Source organism: Meleagris gallopavo, chromosome 1 (genome assembly GCF_000146605.3).
Source record: "Meleagris gallopavo isolate NT-WF06-2002-E0010 breed Aviagen turkey brand Nicholas breeding stock chromosome 1, Turkey_5.1, whole genome shotgun sequence".
Taxonomy (NCBI): domain Eukaryota; kingdom Metazoa; phylum Chordata; class Aves; order Galliformes; family Phasianidae; genus Meleagris; species Meleagris gallopavo.
Genome location: NC_015011.2, coordinates 51,801,450 through 51,819,854, shown reverse-complemented (window position 1 = coordinate 51,819,854; position 18,405 = coordinate 51,801,450). Strand labels below are relative to the sequence as shown.

General features: G+C 38.7%; 1 protein-coding gene across 1 annotated transcript in view; it reads left to right on the top strand.

Annotated features, from left to right (window-relative positions):
• The first annotated feature begins 2,012 nt into the window (after positions 1–2,012).
• The window catches only part of RFX4 (regulatory factor X4), a 52,102-nt gene continuing 35,709 nt past the window's right edge, over positions 2,013–18,405 (top strand). Inside the window, exons 1-7 of the mRNA XM_019615312.1 lie at positions 2,013–2,071; positions 7,820–8,033; positions 8,873–8,950; positions 10,945–11,108; positions 13,456–13,556; positions 15,343–15,401; positions 16,915–17,059. Coding sequence (XP_019470857.1) covers positions 7,872–8,033; positions 8,873–8,950; positions 10,945–11,108; positions 13,456–13,556; positions 15,343–15,401; positions 16,915–17,059 — 709 coding nt within the window. The 5' untranslated portion in view covers positions 2,013–2,071; positions 7,820–7,871. The remainder of the gene's footprint in view (positions 2,072–7,819; positions 8,034–8,872; positions 8,951–10,944; positions 11,109–13,455; positions 13,557–15,342; positions 15,402–16,914; positions 17,060–18,405) is intronic.

Sequence of the window (18,405 nt, the reverse complement as noted above, 5' to 3'; positions counted from 1 at the left end):
AAGATCATCTGATCATCTGCTCTGTTATTCTCCTTTCCTGATCACCTCTGCCCTGGTATGTAGAAATTGGCTGATTTATTTAAATCCCAGCAACTCCCATGGCATATGGTTCATAAAGTGGCATTTACAGTGTGCATTGTAACACTTCATCACTACTAGGCAGACTTTGAAAGTAATACGGGTTCACATTGTTCTAAAAAAGAAAAATTAAGGTGAAAGTAAATCTAATACTTAGCTTTTCTTTTGAGTCTACTGCTGTAAAAAATCAACCTTAGGAGAGGAATGGAATTTTCTGAATGACAACTGCCACCAAAAAAGAAAAAAAATCCCCTAACCCAAAAAGCCATCCTCAGAAAGTAGTTCTTCAACACCGCCTTTTTTCCCACAGCCTTGTGGAGCCCCCAACCCTGTCTGCAGAAAATGAAAGAGAGAGGGGTGGGATTAATGTGTAATTAAAGGGAATTTGGAAGGCTGAGATGTTGCGGAATGTTAGATCAGTAGCTGGAACAGCATGTGGTGTTCTTTAGGCAGGCTTCATTGAATCCATACAAAAAAAGAAAGAAGGGCTGCTTGCCTGTCTGCTCATTTATCAAACAGCTAGGCTGAACTTTCACAGCTCCACAAAAGTGTTTTACTGTTTGCTGAAGTTTTGCTCCAGAAATTAAAGCTGAACAACCTTCAGTGAGTCTGAGTCTGCATTTTTGACGTGAGCCACGTTGTGCAAAGCTCTTGGAACATGGTGCAGGTCGATTTTTTACATGATGCAAAAGAAAGCTGAGTTGTGTGTTTGATTTAAAAAAAAAAAAACATATTACAGTCAAATATGTGACATTGTAACGTCTTTATTTATAAAGCACCTTTTGATCCGTACATGTTCCAGAGCTTTCAGTCATCAATCAGGATTAAATATTTATCACGGTGGCAAAATGGCTCACAGGGGAAAAATCTATACTATTTAATCAATTTTACTTGACACTGTCTTCTGTTTGAACAGTTGTATTCCATTTTGTATGCCTGTTTTTCTTTAATACTACTTGTTCCTCCCCACCTCCCGCAAAATAGGAAACAGCAATTTATATTATGAAAGCACAAAATAAGCTACAGATTAAGAAAGAAAGAAATTTCTCTTGTAAGTGAATCTTCAAGGCTTACTGCGTTCTTTCTTGCATGACTGTTCTGCCAGCTGAGTTTTGCCTCCACTGCAGACAACACCGAGAATCAGGTTCAGTCCCATGAGGTGCTGAGAGCTGCCTTTCCAGCAACTCCAGCTGAGCTTTTTCATCACGAGTAGCCTGGCTGACAGCGGATCTGCACAACTGACATTCATTAATTTGTTTCCTTAAATGCATCTGGTGCTGAAGAAGTTTTGTTTTACAGTAGCAGTGTTCTTTTAATCTCTGCTGATGGACTGAAGCCCAGGTTCTTGACAATATCCTGCTGTTTCTGAGATGCGCTTGTTTTCCATAGCAGATAAATTGATTATGACCTATCTTTAGAAAATGCAACAGTGAATCTTCCCTGGTGGTAGTGGTGCCCTGTCAAATATCAATATCTTTTCACAGAATCCTCTCTTACAAAAGGGAGCTTTTAATGGCAGGATCATGAAGGCCTTTGAAGAAATGTTGCCTCCAAAGCTCTCAAAAGGAAAGGTTTCTCTAATTGCAGGAAAACCAAGTTTGTTGATCCTGCAAACAGATTTAAATAAATAGTCAGTTCTAAATACACTCTTCATTCGTTTAGAAACAGAAATGGTGTGAGATTTAAGGAACAGTAATTCCATAAAATTCTTTATCTAAAGTGATGATAGTTAATAAAATCATACTGAGTTTAAAAGCCTATTGCCCTTTTTTCAGCAATGAAAAAAATCAAAAGCTTTCTTCTGATTTTTTTACCCAGGTATTTGGGTGAGACCACAGTTCAGTTTTTCTGCTTATTGGTCTTAACAGTCTGTAATAAATTATTAGCAAATGTTTTCATTTCTTTCTAATATCAGTTTTATTCATTTGCAGATAATAAGGCAACAGTTTCCACAGCTAACAACAAGAAGACTTGGAACCAGAGGCCAATCGAAGTAAGCAGTGTATGGTACATTATCATCTCACACAGGGCCCCATCTGGCCTTGACTGAATAGAATAGTGTGACACCAGGGAATTATTTGTCCAGTTGGGGAATTAAAATCCAACTCTGATACAGTTTCCATTGTAGTTTTTACTCTTATTGTTTCAGTGGTGAAAGTGCTGCATAATCCAATGGAGATCTTTTACTGAATTCATCAGCAATATTTTCCATATTTTTCCTACAAGTTGCCTCTTCTCAGCTCATTTTACATGACATAAAGGGCACTCACACTTAGCACTAACGGAGCTACTGTGAAATCACAGCTGGTTAACATCATGTTTAAGTTTGGAGAAAAAGTGGTGGAATGCTATGTAGGATTTAGCTAGAAATATTTTTTGGCCTAAACTTAAATTGTCCACAGACCTGGATTTAATCACAGATTTTGCTGTGTATCAAAATCCAACGTCTCTTTACACGATCAATGAATTATTTTATTGCCTTATCCAAAAGATGGTACCTCCCCACAACAGTTCATCCTAATAGTTTATTCCAGAATGAGAAATAAATTCAGATAGAAGAATGCATTTCACATTCTATTTGTGATTTTCCAGTTGTTTTTATGTTCATCTTGAGATTCTCTTAACTTTTATAACTCAGCTTAACTTTTTCTCAAGCAGCCATTTTTAAGTAACTAATTGTAGATCTGAAATTTCTTCCCAAGTATAAGTTCAGACATGCTATAACAACACTCAGAGCTACCAGATCCTACTCAATTGTAAACATTGGATTAGTCCAACAGCATATTAGGAAAGCCTGATAGGTCAGGACTCAAAGCATCAGGATTTGGCACTGAATTTAAGTTATACGGAAGCTCATAAAGACAGGGTGAAAGCATAGCCAGGTTGCTTTATGGAATATCTCCTATGACAGTGCTCTTTGTCAACCATGAAGTCATTCTGATCCTGGCTATAAATTTGTTATTTGTCTTCCTGTTTAAACAAAGAATGAGCATTGGTATATTCCCAAACTGGAGCTCCTCTATCTGGTTCATAAGTCTCTCAGAGGTGCAAGATGCCTTTGATCAGCTGACTGAACGTATCTTACAATTGCAAAAACAATATCTCTTTGCTCTCAGGGGCTAAAAATCAGTGAGACTTAAAAGTTCTTGTCTATTTTCCCCCCTAACCTGCATGCCTACTGAAGAGGCTTTCAGGTCTCATTCTCTTATCGTGCTGTCTTTACAGTAGTTCAGATCCTATCTAGCAAGTAAAATGTTTCTGAAAAGCACTCAACAAAATCCCAGGTCCTTGGTAGTCTCTGATAATGCTTCTGAGAGATTATAGTTATTCAAATTTCACAGCCTTAGTAGGTATAAAATGAAGATGTTCTGGTCCAAAAGAGGATACCTACATCTTCATCCATGGTTAACACCCCAATGATCATAGCATACAGAGAAGCAATTTGATCCAATGATTCAGTGAAGTGGGGAGGTATAAACACATCTGCATATTACAGAATCGCAGGGGCTGGAAGGGACTTCTGGCGATCATCTAGGCCAACCCCCTGCTAAAGCTGGTTCCCTACAGTAGGTTCCACAGGAAAAGGTTTGGGCACGTTTTGAATATCTCCAGAAGACGAGACTCCACATCCTCTCTGGGCAGCTTCTTCCTGTGCTCTGTCACTCACAAAGTAAGTTCTTTCTCATATTCATATGGAACTGTGTTCCAGTTTGTGCTCATTGCCCCTTGTCACTGTTCAAGAGTCTGGTCCTATCCACTTGACTCCTCCCCATGAGATATTTATAAACATCGATAAAATCCCCCATCAGCCTTCTCCAGGCTGAACAGTCCCAGGGCTCTCAGCCTGTCCTCGTAAGAGAGATACTCCAGGACCCTCACCATCTCGGTGTCCCTCTGCTGGGCTCTCTTGTGAAGTTCCCTGTCTTTGAATGGGGGAGCCCAGACCTGGACACAGCACTCCAGATGTGGCCTCAGCATTGCAGAGGATCACCTCCCTCGACCTGCTGGCCACGCTCTTTGCAATGCACCCCAGGATGCCATTGGCCTTCTGGGCCACAAGAGCACACTGCTGGCTCATGGCCGACCTGTTGTCCACCAGAACACCCAGGTCCTTCTCCATAGAGCTCCTTTCCAGCAGGTCCCTCACCTGCACCAATGGATCTGGTTATTCATCTCCAGGTGTAGGACTCTACATTTGCTCTTGTTGAACCTCATCAGGTTCCTGTCTGTCAAACTCTCCATCCTGCCCAGCTCTTGCTGAACAGCAGCACAGCCTTCAGGTGTGTCAGCCAGTCCTCTCAGCTCTGTATCATCAACAAACTTGCTGAGGATTGACTCTATCCCTTCATCCAGGTTACTGTTGAAGATGTTGAACAAGACCAGACCCAGTACTGATCTCTGGGGAACACTACTAGTTACAGACCTCCAAGTAGACTCTGTGTCACTGTTTACAACTGTCTGAGCTGTCAGTCAGCCAGCTCTCAATTCACCTCATTGTCTACTTGTCTTTCTCATGTGCCCTTGTATTTTTTTGCATTGAGTACACCAGCACATATGCCTCTTGCTAGACCCAGCACAGCTATAACTGAGGTCTGTTTTTATTTTCAGAAACATCTGATTGCATTTCAGTTGTGTTATGTAAATAAATTACTTTATGCATTAACACTTCAGTCCTTTTATCACCTACTGTGCTGACCGATTGTTGCCAGTATGATTTTCATTCCATTTCCTTGCTACTGCCAAGGAAACTCAACCACAGAACTGGTTGAGATCATCTGGCTTCACACTGTTCTGCCTTCAGTCTTTTTATAGCATGGCTGCCTCGTAACATTTCAAAGTTCAGAGCTACAATGGCACTATACTCTTGGTCATCTGTTGTGAGGCTTTCTCTTTTGCAGCTGGGTTTATTGCTGTAAATGTGCAGCTGTTCTCTATCATGCTGAGCTTAAAAAGAGTTCCACCATAGGTGAGCCGTGAGAAGGCATCTAAATAGAAAAGCTTATTTCTTTCTGTACTACAGCTTGAAACTCTTCAATTATATATACACAAGTGGTTACTTAAACTAATGGCAACGATATGGTGTGAAGGGAGTTTTACTTCTTTCTCTAAGAGTGTTGTACTGTAGATTCTGGGTCCATGAAAGGAAAAATTATGCTATTTACTGCAAAAAATGACTATGTGGTCTGCCCGTTACTTCCTTACAGATCAAACTTTCAAGACTTCCTTATTGATTTCAGTTTGATTGTGGGTGGTTAATTGTCACTTTTGTTTCTGTTAGAAATGATTTAAAAAAAAAAGTAGCTAAGAGTATCTCTAAACTGCATCAGTGATTTTTTGCCATTTGGAATAGTAACATTTCCAGATAGCTTCCTCCTTCAGTAAAATTCCTATGTTAATTTGGCTATTGCTGTCTACATAATTTTGAAGCTACCTGCCAATCTCTTTAATGTAGTATACTGCCAAGTGAAATATACCAGACATTAAACAATGCCCTGTGACATTCTACTACAGTTTGGAGGCTTTTATTCCTTCTTTTTTTTTTCCCCTAGAATTGATTTAAAAAGAAACTTTTAAAGTTTAAAAGAAAACACTGACCTGCTTAAGTTATACAAAACTCTCAGTCTGTCTTGAACTTTTGCAGTCCTGCCTGCTGTGGCCTTATATTTTCTTATTTTTTCTTTTTCTCTTTCCTTTTCTCTCAATAATTTGTGGTGGCAGTTTCTTTCCATCTTCCCATCCCCAGACATACCAAACTCACAGGATATAAGAAAATAAGCTTTATGGCTGTTATACACAGTGCATGCATGACAGCTGCTATCAAACTGGGAACTTGAACTGCAACCTGGAGTTGTTACTGCTTAAGAAAAGAAAAAAGAAAAAAAAAAAGCTTCTGTTGTTTTTTTTTTTTCCTATGGCTACCATTGGGTGTAGCTTGGCACACGTAACGTCTGGCTGAATCAGCCTTCCTAGTGTCCTTCGCTATGGTTTGTCCTTTTAACAGGCACAAAGCAGTAAGGATCCCATTCAAATAAAGCCAGCGAAACATGTGACATACACAGCTATGGTATCAAAGCAAAAACTTGCCATCAGCTGTCTGTAACAGAGTAGGATGGATCTGGAGCCTGACTTCTGGTCTGGAATATACATTTTGGTCTAAGCCCTGGCATGCAGATTTGGAGCAGATAATGTGGTTTTCTAAGGTATCGAAGGAAGGAAATCTTATTCAAATAATGTCAGATTAATATATTAATAAATCTCCCCTGGATTATTCAATATTGAGTTCAAGATAGCTTTTATTTTATTTCATTTATTGATGGATGAGATGGAACATCCTCAGTCGAAATGGTAGTGGCAGCACATACGAGAATCCTGCAGCTCCCCAGGCCTCCTCTCAGCCCATCTGTGCTGGTAGACAAGATTAGGACTTCCAGCTATTTGCCACTACTTTCTGTTGGAGATTATAACATGCGCCGATTTGCGGGTGAATGAGTGAATCTGCTCTAGAAAAAAAGTCACCTTAGCTTAAGCTATAATCAATTAGACACTGCTCTTTCACTATTTGAATTGATGTTAGTAAAGCCAGATGATTTTCCTAAAGCAAACGAGGGGTAATCAAGTGAACTGATCTGCCTGTAGCACTCTGAAAACAGTAACTGTCTGTCTGGGGAGGATGACAAACATCTGGAGATGGGCTCCTCTCCTCCCACCACAACTGGATGCAGAAGTGAAAGTCTCATCTCGGTCTGATAGGCAGGAAGGAGAGAACTGGAAGACCATTGAAAATTCCCTTTAAGAAAACAGAGTCAAAGATACAAGAGCAATATGATTTTATGTTGCCTTTTGTAACCACTAAAAATTTAGTTGAAGTGGTGGTGGGTCTTACAGCTGAGAAAATGAAGTAAATGTTAGCAAAATCACAGGGTGAATGAGATTGTTTCTGCTGCTCCTATGCAAGGGTTAGCCTGGATAATGAGTGCTCCCATTAACACCTATAATAATGCTAAGCCGTGGCACAGCCCTGTGCCATAAGGCCACCAGTCCGTTCTTGTAGTGCAGCCACACCGTGTAACACCCACTGTGCTCTGCACAGGCAGAGTTACAGCATTGTGTAGTATCCGGTGCTGATCCAAGACCAATTATGATGCTAAGTTACAAGGCACAGCATTTTGGACTGTACATTTTCTGCTGTTCATTGCTTTCAAGCACACGTGCTTCTCCCTCCCTCCTCTCCCCCCCTTTTCATTGCAGGGCTTTCAGGTTTTGAAACATTTCTGATCAGTTTGTTTGTGATAAAGACTTGTGCTATTCAGGGATCAAAGCAGCCCTTGACAGTCTGAGAAGAAATCACAACAGAAGGGCCAGACCAGAGGGGCTGTACCTCTGCTTATTGCTAAACTAAAGGAGCAGCTGCACAGCACAACTCTGCCAGCAAGTAGCTTTAGGACGGGCTTTTAAATCATAAGAAAAAAACCATAGAACTCCATTAATTTTCTGCCCTGCAACAGTCAGCTTTATTAACTCTGAAGAGAGCCGCTTTTACCAAAAGAAAGAAATTTGAAAACCCAGAGTATACCCACAATATTCTGCTACTGAATCAATGCTTGTTAATGATACAGAAACTATTACAAAGTCTGTTTTGCTATAGAGATTATTAACATTGTCAATTTCTCTTACTTCCATATACTTTTAAAAATAATTTTTAAACAGTCTACTTTATGAAATGTACCTCTCTGTGTATCAGGTACCATTATTATGGAATTGCAGTGAAAGAAAACTCACAGTATTACGATGTGATGTATTCTAAAAAAGGAGCAGCCTGGGTCAATGAAACTGGAAAAAAAGAAGTGACCAAACAGACAGTGGCATATTCACCACGATCCAAACTGGGAACATTACTGCCAGAGTTTCCAAATGTCAAAGATCTAAATCTGCCAGCCAGTCTGCCAGAGGAGAAGGTAACGCTTTGGAAATATTTTCTTAGCTTTTCCTGTATCTTTCTTTCCCTGCTTTGGATGAAAACTTCGTCTAAAGTATAAAGACTTTAAATAAGATAAGTTCAATAATGCTTTGACTTTATTTATGGGGAACTTAATTGCTTCTTATAATAGTCAGAAGTATCTTCCCTTAGTACAACAGCATATGCTATCAGATGTATAGCATATGTAAAGCCTACGCACACTCTTCTTTCAAAGTTGTATTACATACAGCAGGAAAGGCTTGGATGGTAACTGGTTAAATCACCAATAACAAGACCCCAGTTTTCTGTTTAGCAATATGTGAACCCACTTGTTGGCAAACTGAAAAACAAATCTGATGGTTTCTTGTAGGGAGAGGAATTTAATGCATTTCTTATCCTTCTAGGCTGAAAGTTAAAAGAATCCTGTCTACTACACCTATGACAAAAGTGCTCTGACTGTTCTTGGCTGAGCTTGCTAGTTTTCTGATGCTATTCACACATGTAGTATCAATGTAAAGTGGACAAAAGACTAGGGTTTTATAGTTCTTTATGTCCTAATTAGGGCCACATTCTCGTCTTTGATCTCACTGGTTTTTTGCTCCTCTTGCATTTGAAGAATCCCATTGACATAGAAAAATTCATGAATTCAAAGGGAGAATTTACCTTTAAGAAGAAAACTTATGTTAAAGCTAATCTAACTAGACTCTGATTTCATTATTTTTGCAATTTTGCATAGATAAGAAACAACTTTTTTGTGCTCTATATTCTGATAGTTTTAAAAGCAGATTTCTTAAAGTAGAATGAACTTTTGTGTGTCTCCTTCTCATTCTTTTTCAGGTTTCTACTTTTATTATGATGTATAGAACTCACTGTCAGAGGATACTAGACACTGTAATAAGGGCAAACTTTGATGAGGTATGGTTAGAAACTGCAGTTGTAGTTTAATGATACTACTGGTATGAATGGATCTGAGAGCTTATTTTGAATTTGATATTACAAACATATGGTTTTGTGGTGGCTAATCCTTTTCATGAACAATGAAGAATAGCTATGCATATTACATATTATGTCACTGATAGCATTAGATCTCATTTATACCACTTATGTGAGTTAGAGGAATGAAAGCAGTGGGAATGGTTTTGATTCTCCATTGGGATTAAGGTGGTAATATCCTCTTACGGGATGTTGACAATCCAGTTCTTACATCTCAACAAGTGTATCCATCACTACTTTCCTAACCTTTGAGTAAGGAACTGAGCTTTGAACTTTGAACTGAGCTCTGTTTGAAGGAATTCCTCTGTGTGTTCTGAACAAACCCAGAGCAGGTGCCGCAGCCAAAATGATGTTCTCTGCTAGTCTGTTAACAATGAGCATGGAGCTGGGGGGCCGAGAGCCTCCCAGACATCCCAGTAAACCTCTACCTAAAGTCTCCAGTTCCTCAGTTGTTTGGTAGTGCAGCCAGGAACACACACACTGCTCAATAGTTGATAAGATTCATTAGGATATCAAACTGAACCTAAGGGTTTTCTGACAATGCATGCATACAAGTCCTATAATTAGAGGTGAATGGCTACAAACATCAAACATTACTGGACAGCAAAGAGTTTTATATCACATGTGGAGAAATCTTCTTTTCTAGGAAAGCAAATCTGACTATAGAAATGCTGAGAGCCTCATTCAAATATAATTTGGAAAAAGTCAAAGGAAATGGGTCTTTTGACTCTGCATTCTGAACTAAAGCAGAGAATTCCTTCCTTTTTCTATCTTGCTCTAGCTCTCAAACTCCTCTGATTTAAAGCCTGAGGCTCTCTTAAGCCATTGCACCAGTCTAGGTTCTTCCTTGCAAGAAAATTGTTTCTTCAGTATTATTTTACTTCTTTTCACATTTTCCAATGTGTCTCTCAGATCTTCTCCTAACCATGTTTAAGTGGGAACCCAGAAGCATAAAAAAATATTTAAATCTGATGTACAGATTAGAGAAAACCAAACCCCTTGTCCCTTTCGCTCCAAGCCCACTGATTCAGGGAGAACACATATACAGAAGGTTTTGCTGGATCAGTCTCTGAATGCTTTCTTCAGAGAAGGATGTTGTCTTTTCCTAGGGAATCTGTCAGGATCAATGGTGGAGAAGGGGCTGAACAGTAACAAGATGTAAAAACAGTAACAAGATGTAAATGATAAATGTTATTTACTGCACCTGGTTGCAGTTACAGGTTGTGTGTTAAAAGGTTATCATGTAGAAATGCTGGTGTTCTGACCCCTGCAGAATTGACCATATCGTTCACTTAGTAATACCTTTATTTCCTAAATGACAGTTTTCAGATGCATCTTTTTTTTGTGTCTGAAATTTCCTCCCTATTTTCTTTTTTGCCCTTCTCCATTCTTTCTCCACTTTCCTTCATAGAGGAGGAGATAAAGAAGAAATAATTGCTGCTTTTCTTTAGTCACTATAACAGCTGTTAAGATCTCCAATCTGTTTATTTTCAAAATTAATGCAGAAAATGATATACTGGCCCCCATCACTGTGTGCTGTCTTCCTGTCCCTCCCCACACCAAGCCCTAGTTTCATTACTCCGTATACAGGAGCAGAGAGAAAAAGGTCTGATATGTGGAAGCCAAGGAGTTACACTCATGTGATAGAATGTGAAAATACTGTGGTACCCATGGGCCTCTCAGCTGTAGGAACAAAAAGGTACCCTGTCTCCAACTCAGAATGCCTCCTTGCCCTTATCCCATTCAGCACCTGGTTAAGTATAAGCCTGTCTATTTAAGGAATGTATCTCATCTGTATTGTATATCATAAATCCAGCTGTGAGACTGAAATAAATGTTATCCAAACAGGATCATTTAAAGGAAAAAGTATTTGTGGCCTTTTGTTATTTTCTCTTACATGTCCCTTCTCCTTGCAGGTTCAAAGTTTTCTTCTGCACTTTTGGCAAGGGATGCCTCCTCATATGCTGCCTGTACTTGGTTCTTCAACTGTAGTAAATATAGTTGGAGTTTGTGACTCCATTTTATACAAAGCAATTTCTGGAGTTTTGATGCCAACAGTACTGCAAGCACTACCTGACAGGTCAGTATAACTGACTGCATTGGCCATTTCTACATGTCTCAGCTGTCTTTATTATATATCATCTTCTCTTTGCAAATGGCACCAGTTCTCAGAAAGCTGCATGTTTCCACCTGAGTTTAAATCACATGCCAGTTCAAAGGAGCTGAATGCAGAACATATGTTTGTGAAAAAGCATATTGATTTTAACAACACTTGCGTTGTGAAAAGTGTGACTTTTTTGTGTGATAAAGGATAAGACCTTCTTGGTTTATTAACATCAAGCCGATAGTCATGTCCCACCTTTCAGGGAATATCAGAATATCTGCAGGCTGCAGAATGACACGTTCCTCCATTTTCTGACAGCTTGAGACACATTTCTGCTAATCCTGTGTAGCAACATAACAGTACTCTGAGTAACAGTGACAAAAGCTGGCCTGGCTGCTCTGTTTGTAAATAACTCTCTTGCATATTCAGGCACTGCAACCTAAGCATTTGTCTATGTTTACACTCTTGGAACCCAATTGTTATTCTGCTTGCCAAGAGCAGAAAATATGAAGATTGTCCTTGAGAAGTCTCAGACAACCTGGATTAATTTAAATGCTATACTGTGATGAACAGATGCACACTTATTTAAGGATCACTTCATTAATATTAACAAGTATTTGCCTCCTTTGTTTCAGAGCTCAGTTTTCTTTGCCAGTCCACAAGGTAGAGCTCATCTTTTCTCTTCCTACCTGGAGTACATCTGAGTCCAAGAAATCTTAATCATGTAGAGAAAACAGAACAGAGATCAACATTTCAGAGCAAAAAGTGTAATCACTGAGTGTAGTCAACCTATTCCTCCATTTGATTTTCCTAATATAAATAAAGGAAACATTCTTTTTCTAAATCTTTATTCACCTTTAGTGATTATTTGATACTTTCCTGAGGTTAAATAATTTGTTTTGTTTATTCTTTTAAGAGTTTATAATTGGCATTGTATATTTGGCCTTCAGGATTTTAATGCAGCTCTAATTACAGCAAATGTTTTTGAGATGTCATTCTATGCTCCTAAATTGGTGATTGCTGTTTGTAGTGTATGACTGCTAAAGTACAGACAAAGTATTTTTTCCATGAGAAACCTGTTATAAGCATGGGATTTCCTTGATAAGATATGTACGTTTTTGCAAGCTTTGCCTTCTCCTCCCTCCCCCCCCCCCCAAAAAAAAAATCTACTATTTCATTGGAAGGATTAAACAGAACAGCAGTCCTTTTCTCAAGCTGCTTAGTTCTTTCATAGCAAATAAGGAGAGACTTGAGTGTGAATATGGACTTTTGTAATGCATATAAAGGGCCAGATTGTGGCTATTAAGCCATAGCCTGCACTGGAGGGGGTGAAGAAGGGTCTCACTGCAATGGAAGCTCCTGAAGGAAATCTTGCTGACTCAGCCAGAATCCTCTGAGGAACTTCCTGGGAATGAATGTTGGCTGTACAGAAAAAAAACACTTTTTAGAGGATGCAGCAAATGCCATCCATCCACTATCCTAGGTGTTTCTGCAAAGCAGATCAGATCTATGGCAACAGTTATTTTACCACCTCTATCCTCTGTGCAGTGTGTGTTGGAGTACAAACAGAATGGCTGCCTGGCAGAATGAAGTAAGGTTCCTTGCATCCTTCCCTTGTCTATGTATCTTGAGTGTTAGAGCGTGTATGTATCTAGTAGTACTAGAGGCAGCTCAGTCTGACAGAACCAAGTGCAGGTCTCCCCTACATCATACCCTGAACTTCTCCTGGAAATTGTCATTTTTACTGAGCAATTTACAAGAAGGGCCTTCCAAATTTAGGAGGAAATGATGGGGCCATCCAGGAAAGGGCTGTAAGGAAGAAGAGGGAAATCTCATTTATCTAGGAAAGTTCTTGTCTTGCTCAGAGCTAAGCAGGAAGGTTTTGCTTTGCCCCCACATACGGTCTAGAAATTCCTGACTGTCACAGCCATCCACTCAATGGCTTCAATCTGGAGCACAGTTGGTTATTGTTTCACTTACACATGTCTGTGTCCATTTGTATAAATTTAGGGACAAATGACCTGAAATCCCAGGCTTGATCTATTATTGTCTTCTTTAAATAAATGTGATTTTATGTTTTTGTATTTTATGATTTTATCCTAAGCTAAAAAAAAAAAGATTTATAAGAATCAATACAATGCAGTACAGAGACTTTCATTCTCTATGGTGTTACATAGTTTTCCTTCATGCCTACAGACCAAAACATGTTCAGCAACTCTGCATAATAGTGAGGTGTAAATAATTGACCCATAGTGTTCACATGTTCACAATTCTTATAGAAGACACAGAGTATATGTTCTGATGTAGTGATTTCTCTTCTAAGTTTGACACAGGTGATCAGAAAGTTTGCAAAGCAACTGGATGAGTGGCTGAAAGTAGCTCTCCATGACTTGCCAGAAAACCTACGAAATATCAAATTTGAATGTAAGTATTGCCAAATCTCTCCTATTAATCTGGGAAATATGTAATGTTAATGTTTACAAATTAATTGGAAGCGAACCTTGAGTTATTTTAAGAATTAAATACTGACAGCATTATTAATCTTGCATTCACTCCCAAGCTCCACTTGCTCGTGAGAACCAATTTCATTTAGTGAAATGAGGCACTGCTCGAAGTGAGAAAAATTACTTTTCCTTTCTTGTGAGTTCTGATAAGAAATTAATTTTGTTGATAGTAAGCAAACATTAGGGATGATATTAGGCAAAGAAAATTATTAAACAAACCTTTAGGGTAGCACAATTTGAATACAGCTTGAGGCCCTTGCTCAAAAAAGTGCCAGAGTTAAAAATGAAGGAGATCAAATTACCCTGTCGCCACAGGAAAGGGCACTAGCCCCATTCAGACGTGCTTTGTAGATGCCTGCAGTGCACATCACCTATTGATAAAGCCTGCTTTATTTCACGGCTCTCAATTCTTTGCCTTTCATGAGCACTAAATTCCACACCACAAAGTTAAAGGGGGAAAAAAAAAAAACTAATTTAGGAGAAGGATTAACTATTTTGATCAGCACGGAAAATTAGAAGTATATTTTACAGAGAACACTCTAGGATGTGAATTAGAATAACTCATTTTAGGTTTCTGTGTGTTGTTTACTAATTCATTTTTAAAGTTACAGAAAGTCAGAGCTGAGAACATGCATTATCACATCTCTCTCTGTTCAAAAATATCAAGGATCTGCAACAATTTTCCAATTCTGCCAGGAGAGAGAAAGAGACAGACGATGCACTCTCTACTCATTCTTGAACAATGCTCTTTAACTGCCTCTGTGTACTGCACAGAGGGAACTCCTACTCTGTGACTACATCTAAGGCCTGTTTGGATAGCTCTGCAGGTCTTTTGTGATTTTAAAAGAAAAAAGTTGAGTCCATCCTAGCACATACATCCTAGCCTTTGTCATTTCTGCAGTTTTTTCCTCCTAATCAAAAGTTGTGATCAAAGGAACTACTGAATGGAGGAACTGCAAGTCTTGGTTGTATTTGCAATTCTTAAGTCATATAATTCAGACAAAACATGATCAACAAAACATTTTAAAATTCCAGTTTCTGAGTACAAGAAGTATCTTAATACAAGGTTCAAATCCTCTTGGAAAGAAATAGAGATGGCAAGTACCTCCTAGGCCCTCTTATGCCATTGCATGTTAGTGTGCCATGTAATCACTTTTAGAAACTTTAATCAAATTTTGCCTGAAACTGTTTCAGATTTTAGCTCCTTCCTTAGTCCAGTCTGAAGGCTCCTCCAAAACCTGTTTGCATTAAGACTTAGGAAACTTTTCTAATTCCCTGATAAAATGTTGCTGTCATTATGTTTTGCCCACTTGTTCTCGCACCAACATTTTTCTTCTTGTTAAATAGTTCTGTCTGTATGGTTTTCAGCTCTTTTGTGTATCAAGAGAAAATTTGCTATGCTAAACAAGTAAAGCTCTTCCATTGTCCTCTACGTTTCTCTTGTCCTCTCGTTATTCACAGCATCTATAAATCATCACTTGTAATACGCCTCTGTAAAATTGATTGAGTATCCAGATTTAAGGTTATAGGTCAAGGCTTAAACTAAGTTAAAACTGTGCTATTCATGCAAACAGTATGTTGCCACAATTGAATGTAAAAAACTGAATATGTTTTTTTCAGTGCTGATTTTAATTCAGAATTTTCAGAAATAAAGGATTTTACTTATTTAGCACAGTATGTAAGTATATATCTCCTCTTTCCTACAGTGTCCAGAAGATTCTCACAAATACTCCGGCGACAGACGTCACTAAATCATCTCTGCCAAGTAAATATTTCAGTTACCTGAGTTTGCTGAATGCCATTTTTACTGACTTGTAAAATAATTCATTAAATTGACAAGCTGGACTTTACTCAAAGAGGAAGAGATCGTGTTAGCAGTTTCTTTCCAACAATTACTATGACAAAATCAAGAACTAATCAACAAAAGTACTTTGCTAGAGAGCTGGAAGCCACACTGATCATTAAATTAAGCAGAAAACTTTTCTGAAACAAATTTAGGATATGATTTGAGAGGATCCATTGGTTTCAGTGAAGCTTGAATCAGGACTATTATGGAGACAGAAAAATTTATATTTGTCTGACAAAAACTTCCAAGTTTAATTGGATGTTATAAATCAAAAGTAAATTAGTGAAAAACAAAAGGGTTGAGCCACTTGGGTTTTAAATGAAAATAATTTTATGACCACAGCAAGGGAATGTAAGAAAATCACCCTGAACTGTTTTCTTTCACCAGCTACTTTAGGTGACAATTACCTATCAAAAATTAATGAGGCCATACTCTACGTAGTACAAAATAGGGGAGGATGCACTGAATTAATTGAAGTTTCACATATATATTGAAGCAGATAGTTTGCTTTCCTTATTAGATTTAAAGCTTTACATTTGAAAGGTATATCCAGCACCTCAGGGTAAACCTGAGAGTCAGGAAGCCCACAGGAAGAAACTTGGCGGGGGGGGGAAATGCTTCTGGAAGGACACCTTTGTAGATTTCTTCCCTCCATTATTTCAGCGCTGGAGACAAAAATGCTAGTTCTACCTTTCCCACAGTGGAATGTCACTGAACTTTGAAGGTTTCTAGAGGTTCAGAGGAAATCAATATACAGAGACCACAACCTTCTGCATCAGGCTTGGGATCCAACCGTCTCCTGACATTGAAGGATTATTCAAATGTATAATTTCCTTGGGGAATCTGGTAACCTTAGTGTGGGCTATCATCTCTGTTTCACTTACAGAGATCTGGTGTGTGTCGTATTAGCTTGAAATTTTGTCACTTCCTTTTCTATCATCCCATTCTTGTCATTATCACCAGCAGAATCCTGAGTCAACCAGCCATGAAGCAGATATTATAGAGAGGCAAATGATCTTCAGTTTTTTCTTGTGGCTGAGAGAAGGATGGGAGTTTTCATAGTGTGGGAGAGGGTGGTTTGTAAACCCTTGTAAGGTTCCTTTCTTTTTGGCTTCATTTTTGCTGTTGCTTTTAATTTTGACCTCAAGCAAACTGAAAAACCAATGGAGCTGTTTTAATTTGGAGAGTCTGTATGTTGGGTTTGTGGTGAGTGAGAGCAAAATATTTGATGTTCATTGAGCAACGCAAACTGATTTCAAAGTTCACTGTGGTAAGAAGGCCCTGTAACTTCCATAAGATATCTGTTTAGTGGGTAGGGTTGAATGAGGAGAATCAATTTAGTGAGCCTAGCTAAGGAAGCGGAAAAGGGGATAAAGGTTATTTTTTAATCAAATAAACCATGAACTAATGAATGGATTGGATTGGATTACAGGCATCAAGAACGGTGATCCACAGTGCAGACATCACTTTTCAAATGCTAGAGGACTGGAGGAACGTGGATCTGAATAGCATTACCAAACAAACCCTCTATACCATGGAGGACTCACGGGAGGAGCACAGAAAACTCATCATACAATGTAAGAGATGAACCCTCAAATAAAGCCAGGTGAACCTTGGTTTCTTGTTGGAAAAAACCCTAAGTGGAAGTAATGTTTTTGCAGCTATTCGTTTGCTTAAGATATATAAGGAGACATTGCTCAAAACAGAAGGCAAATCTTTTTTAAGGTCTTATATTTTAAGGCATAGATCTGGGCACTCCTTCATTACAGACTTTCTTTCTAGTATCTAGAACAACCAGTGGCAAATAGAGGGGGAGTTGTTTTTTTTTTTGCCATGGACTGAGCAAAGTAAATCTATGCATTAGCCATTGGATCTAATGAAGTCAGTCTACCCTGCTGTAAAATTGTGGGGGAATTTTCTTTTGAATGTTTTTGCCCCCAAATAGCTTTGAGTCCCTTGTAAATTTTATTTGTAAATAGCTCCATTTTACATGGTATTTTCTTAAACAAAGGAATTTAATGGGATGAAGCTTTTACCCTGAACTTTTATGAATAAATAAATGTACTGTATTAAGCAAGTTAATTGACTAATTTAGATTCTTTGTAGTGTAGTGAAAGGCACAAAAAGAAAAGTGACTTTGGAGATGCTGGCAAATTGGTTTTGATCTTATTTTGCATTTATAAAATTTTATTTGACTTGTCAAGCAAATGTGACTGTAAGCTCAGGTTTAACCCTGAGCACACTGTGATTATTCCTGCAAGGCACTGGTATTGACTAGCTTTGTTTTTAGTGTCATTCGTAACTTTGGTTCCCTTCAAACTTATCTGTTGTATTGATCTCACTCCTTAGGATCAGTCATGTCTCATCCAGGACCAGCTTTAATGGGGATCCACCTGGATACTATTTGTGGGAGCCCTGTGGGTACATTTGCTAGTGGGGTGATTCTTTCATTGTGTGGCTAGAAAGAGGAAGGGTGATACATTCACATGAACATTGGACCCTGCAAAGTTGACACTGGCTCTTCTCTCACACCCATCTTGTCTCACTATGGTAACACTATGGTAAAAGTCTTCTCTCCTTTTTAGGAATGGGTCTTACATCCTCTGCTACATTTTCAGTGAGATGTCCTTTGTACCCTTACCTGTCCTTCTTAATCCTTGATTCACCTCCTTACACGGTGCTCTTCCATTCTTAAGGGTCTGAAACTCGACATAGCAACAGGGGAAGTAGAGAATAGTGAGACTGGAGTATAGGAGTTTGCTACATTTTTCTGCTATCTGTTATGTGTCTACCCAGCATCCACCCACTGACCAAAAAGTAATGAATTCTCAAAGTTATAATCCCTAGGAGCAGCAATAGTTTTGGCTCTCATTCAGAAAATTCTCACTGTTTAGGAAATATTTTGATATGTGTGCTGAATATT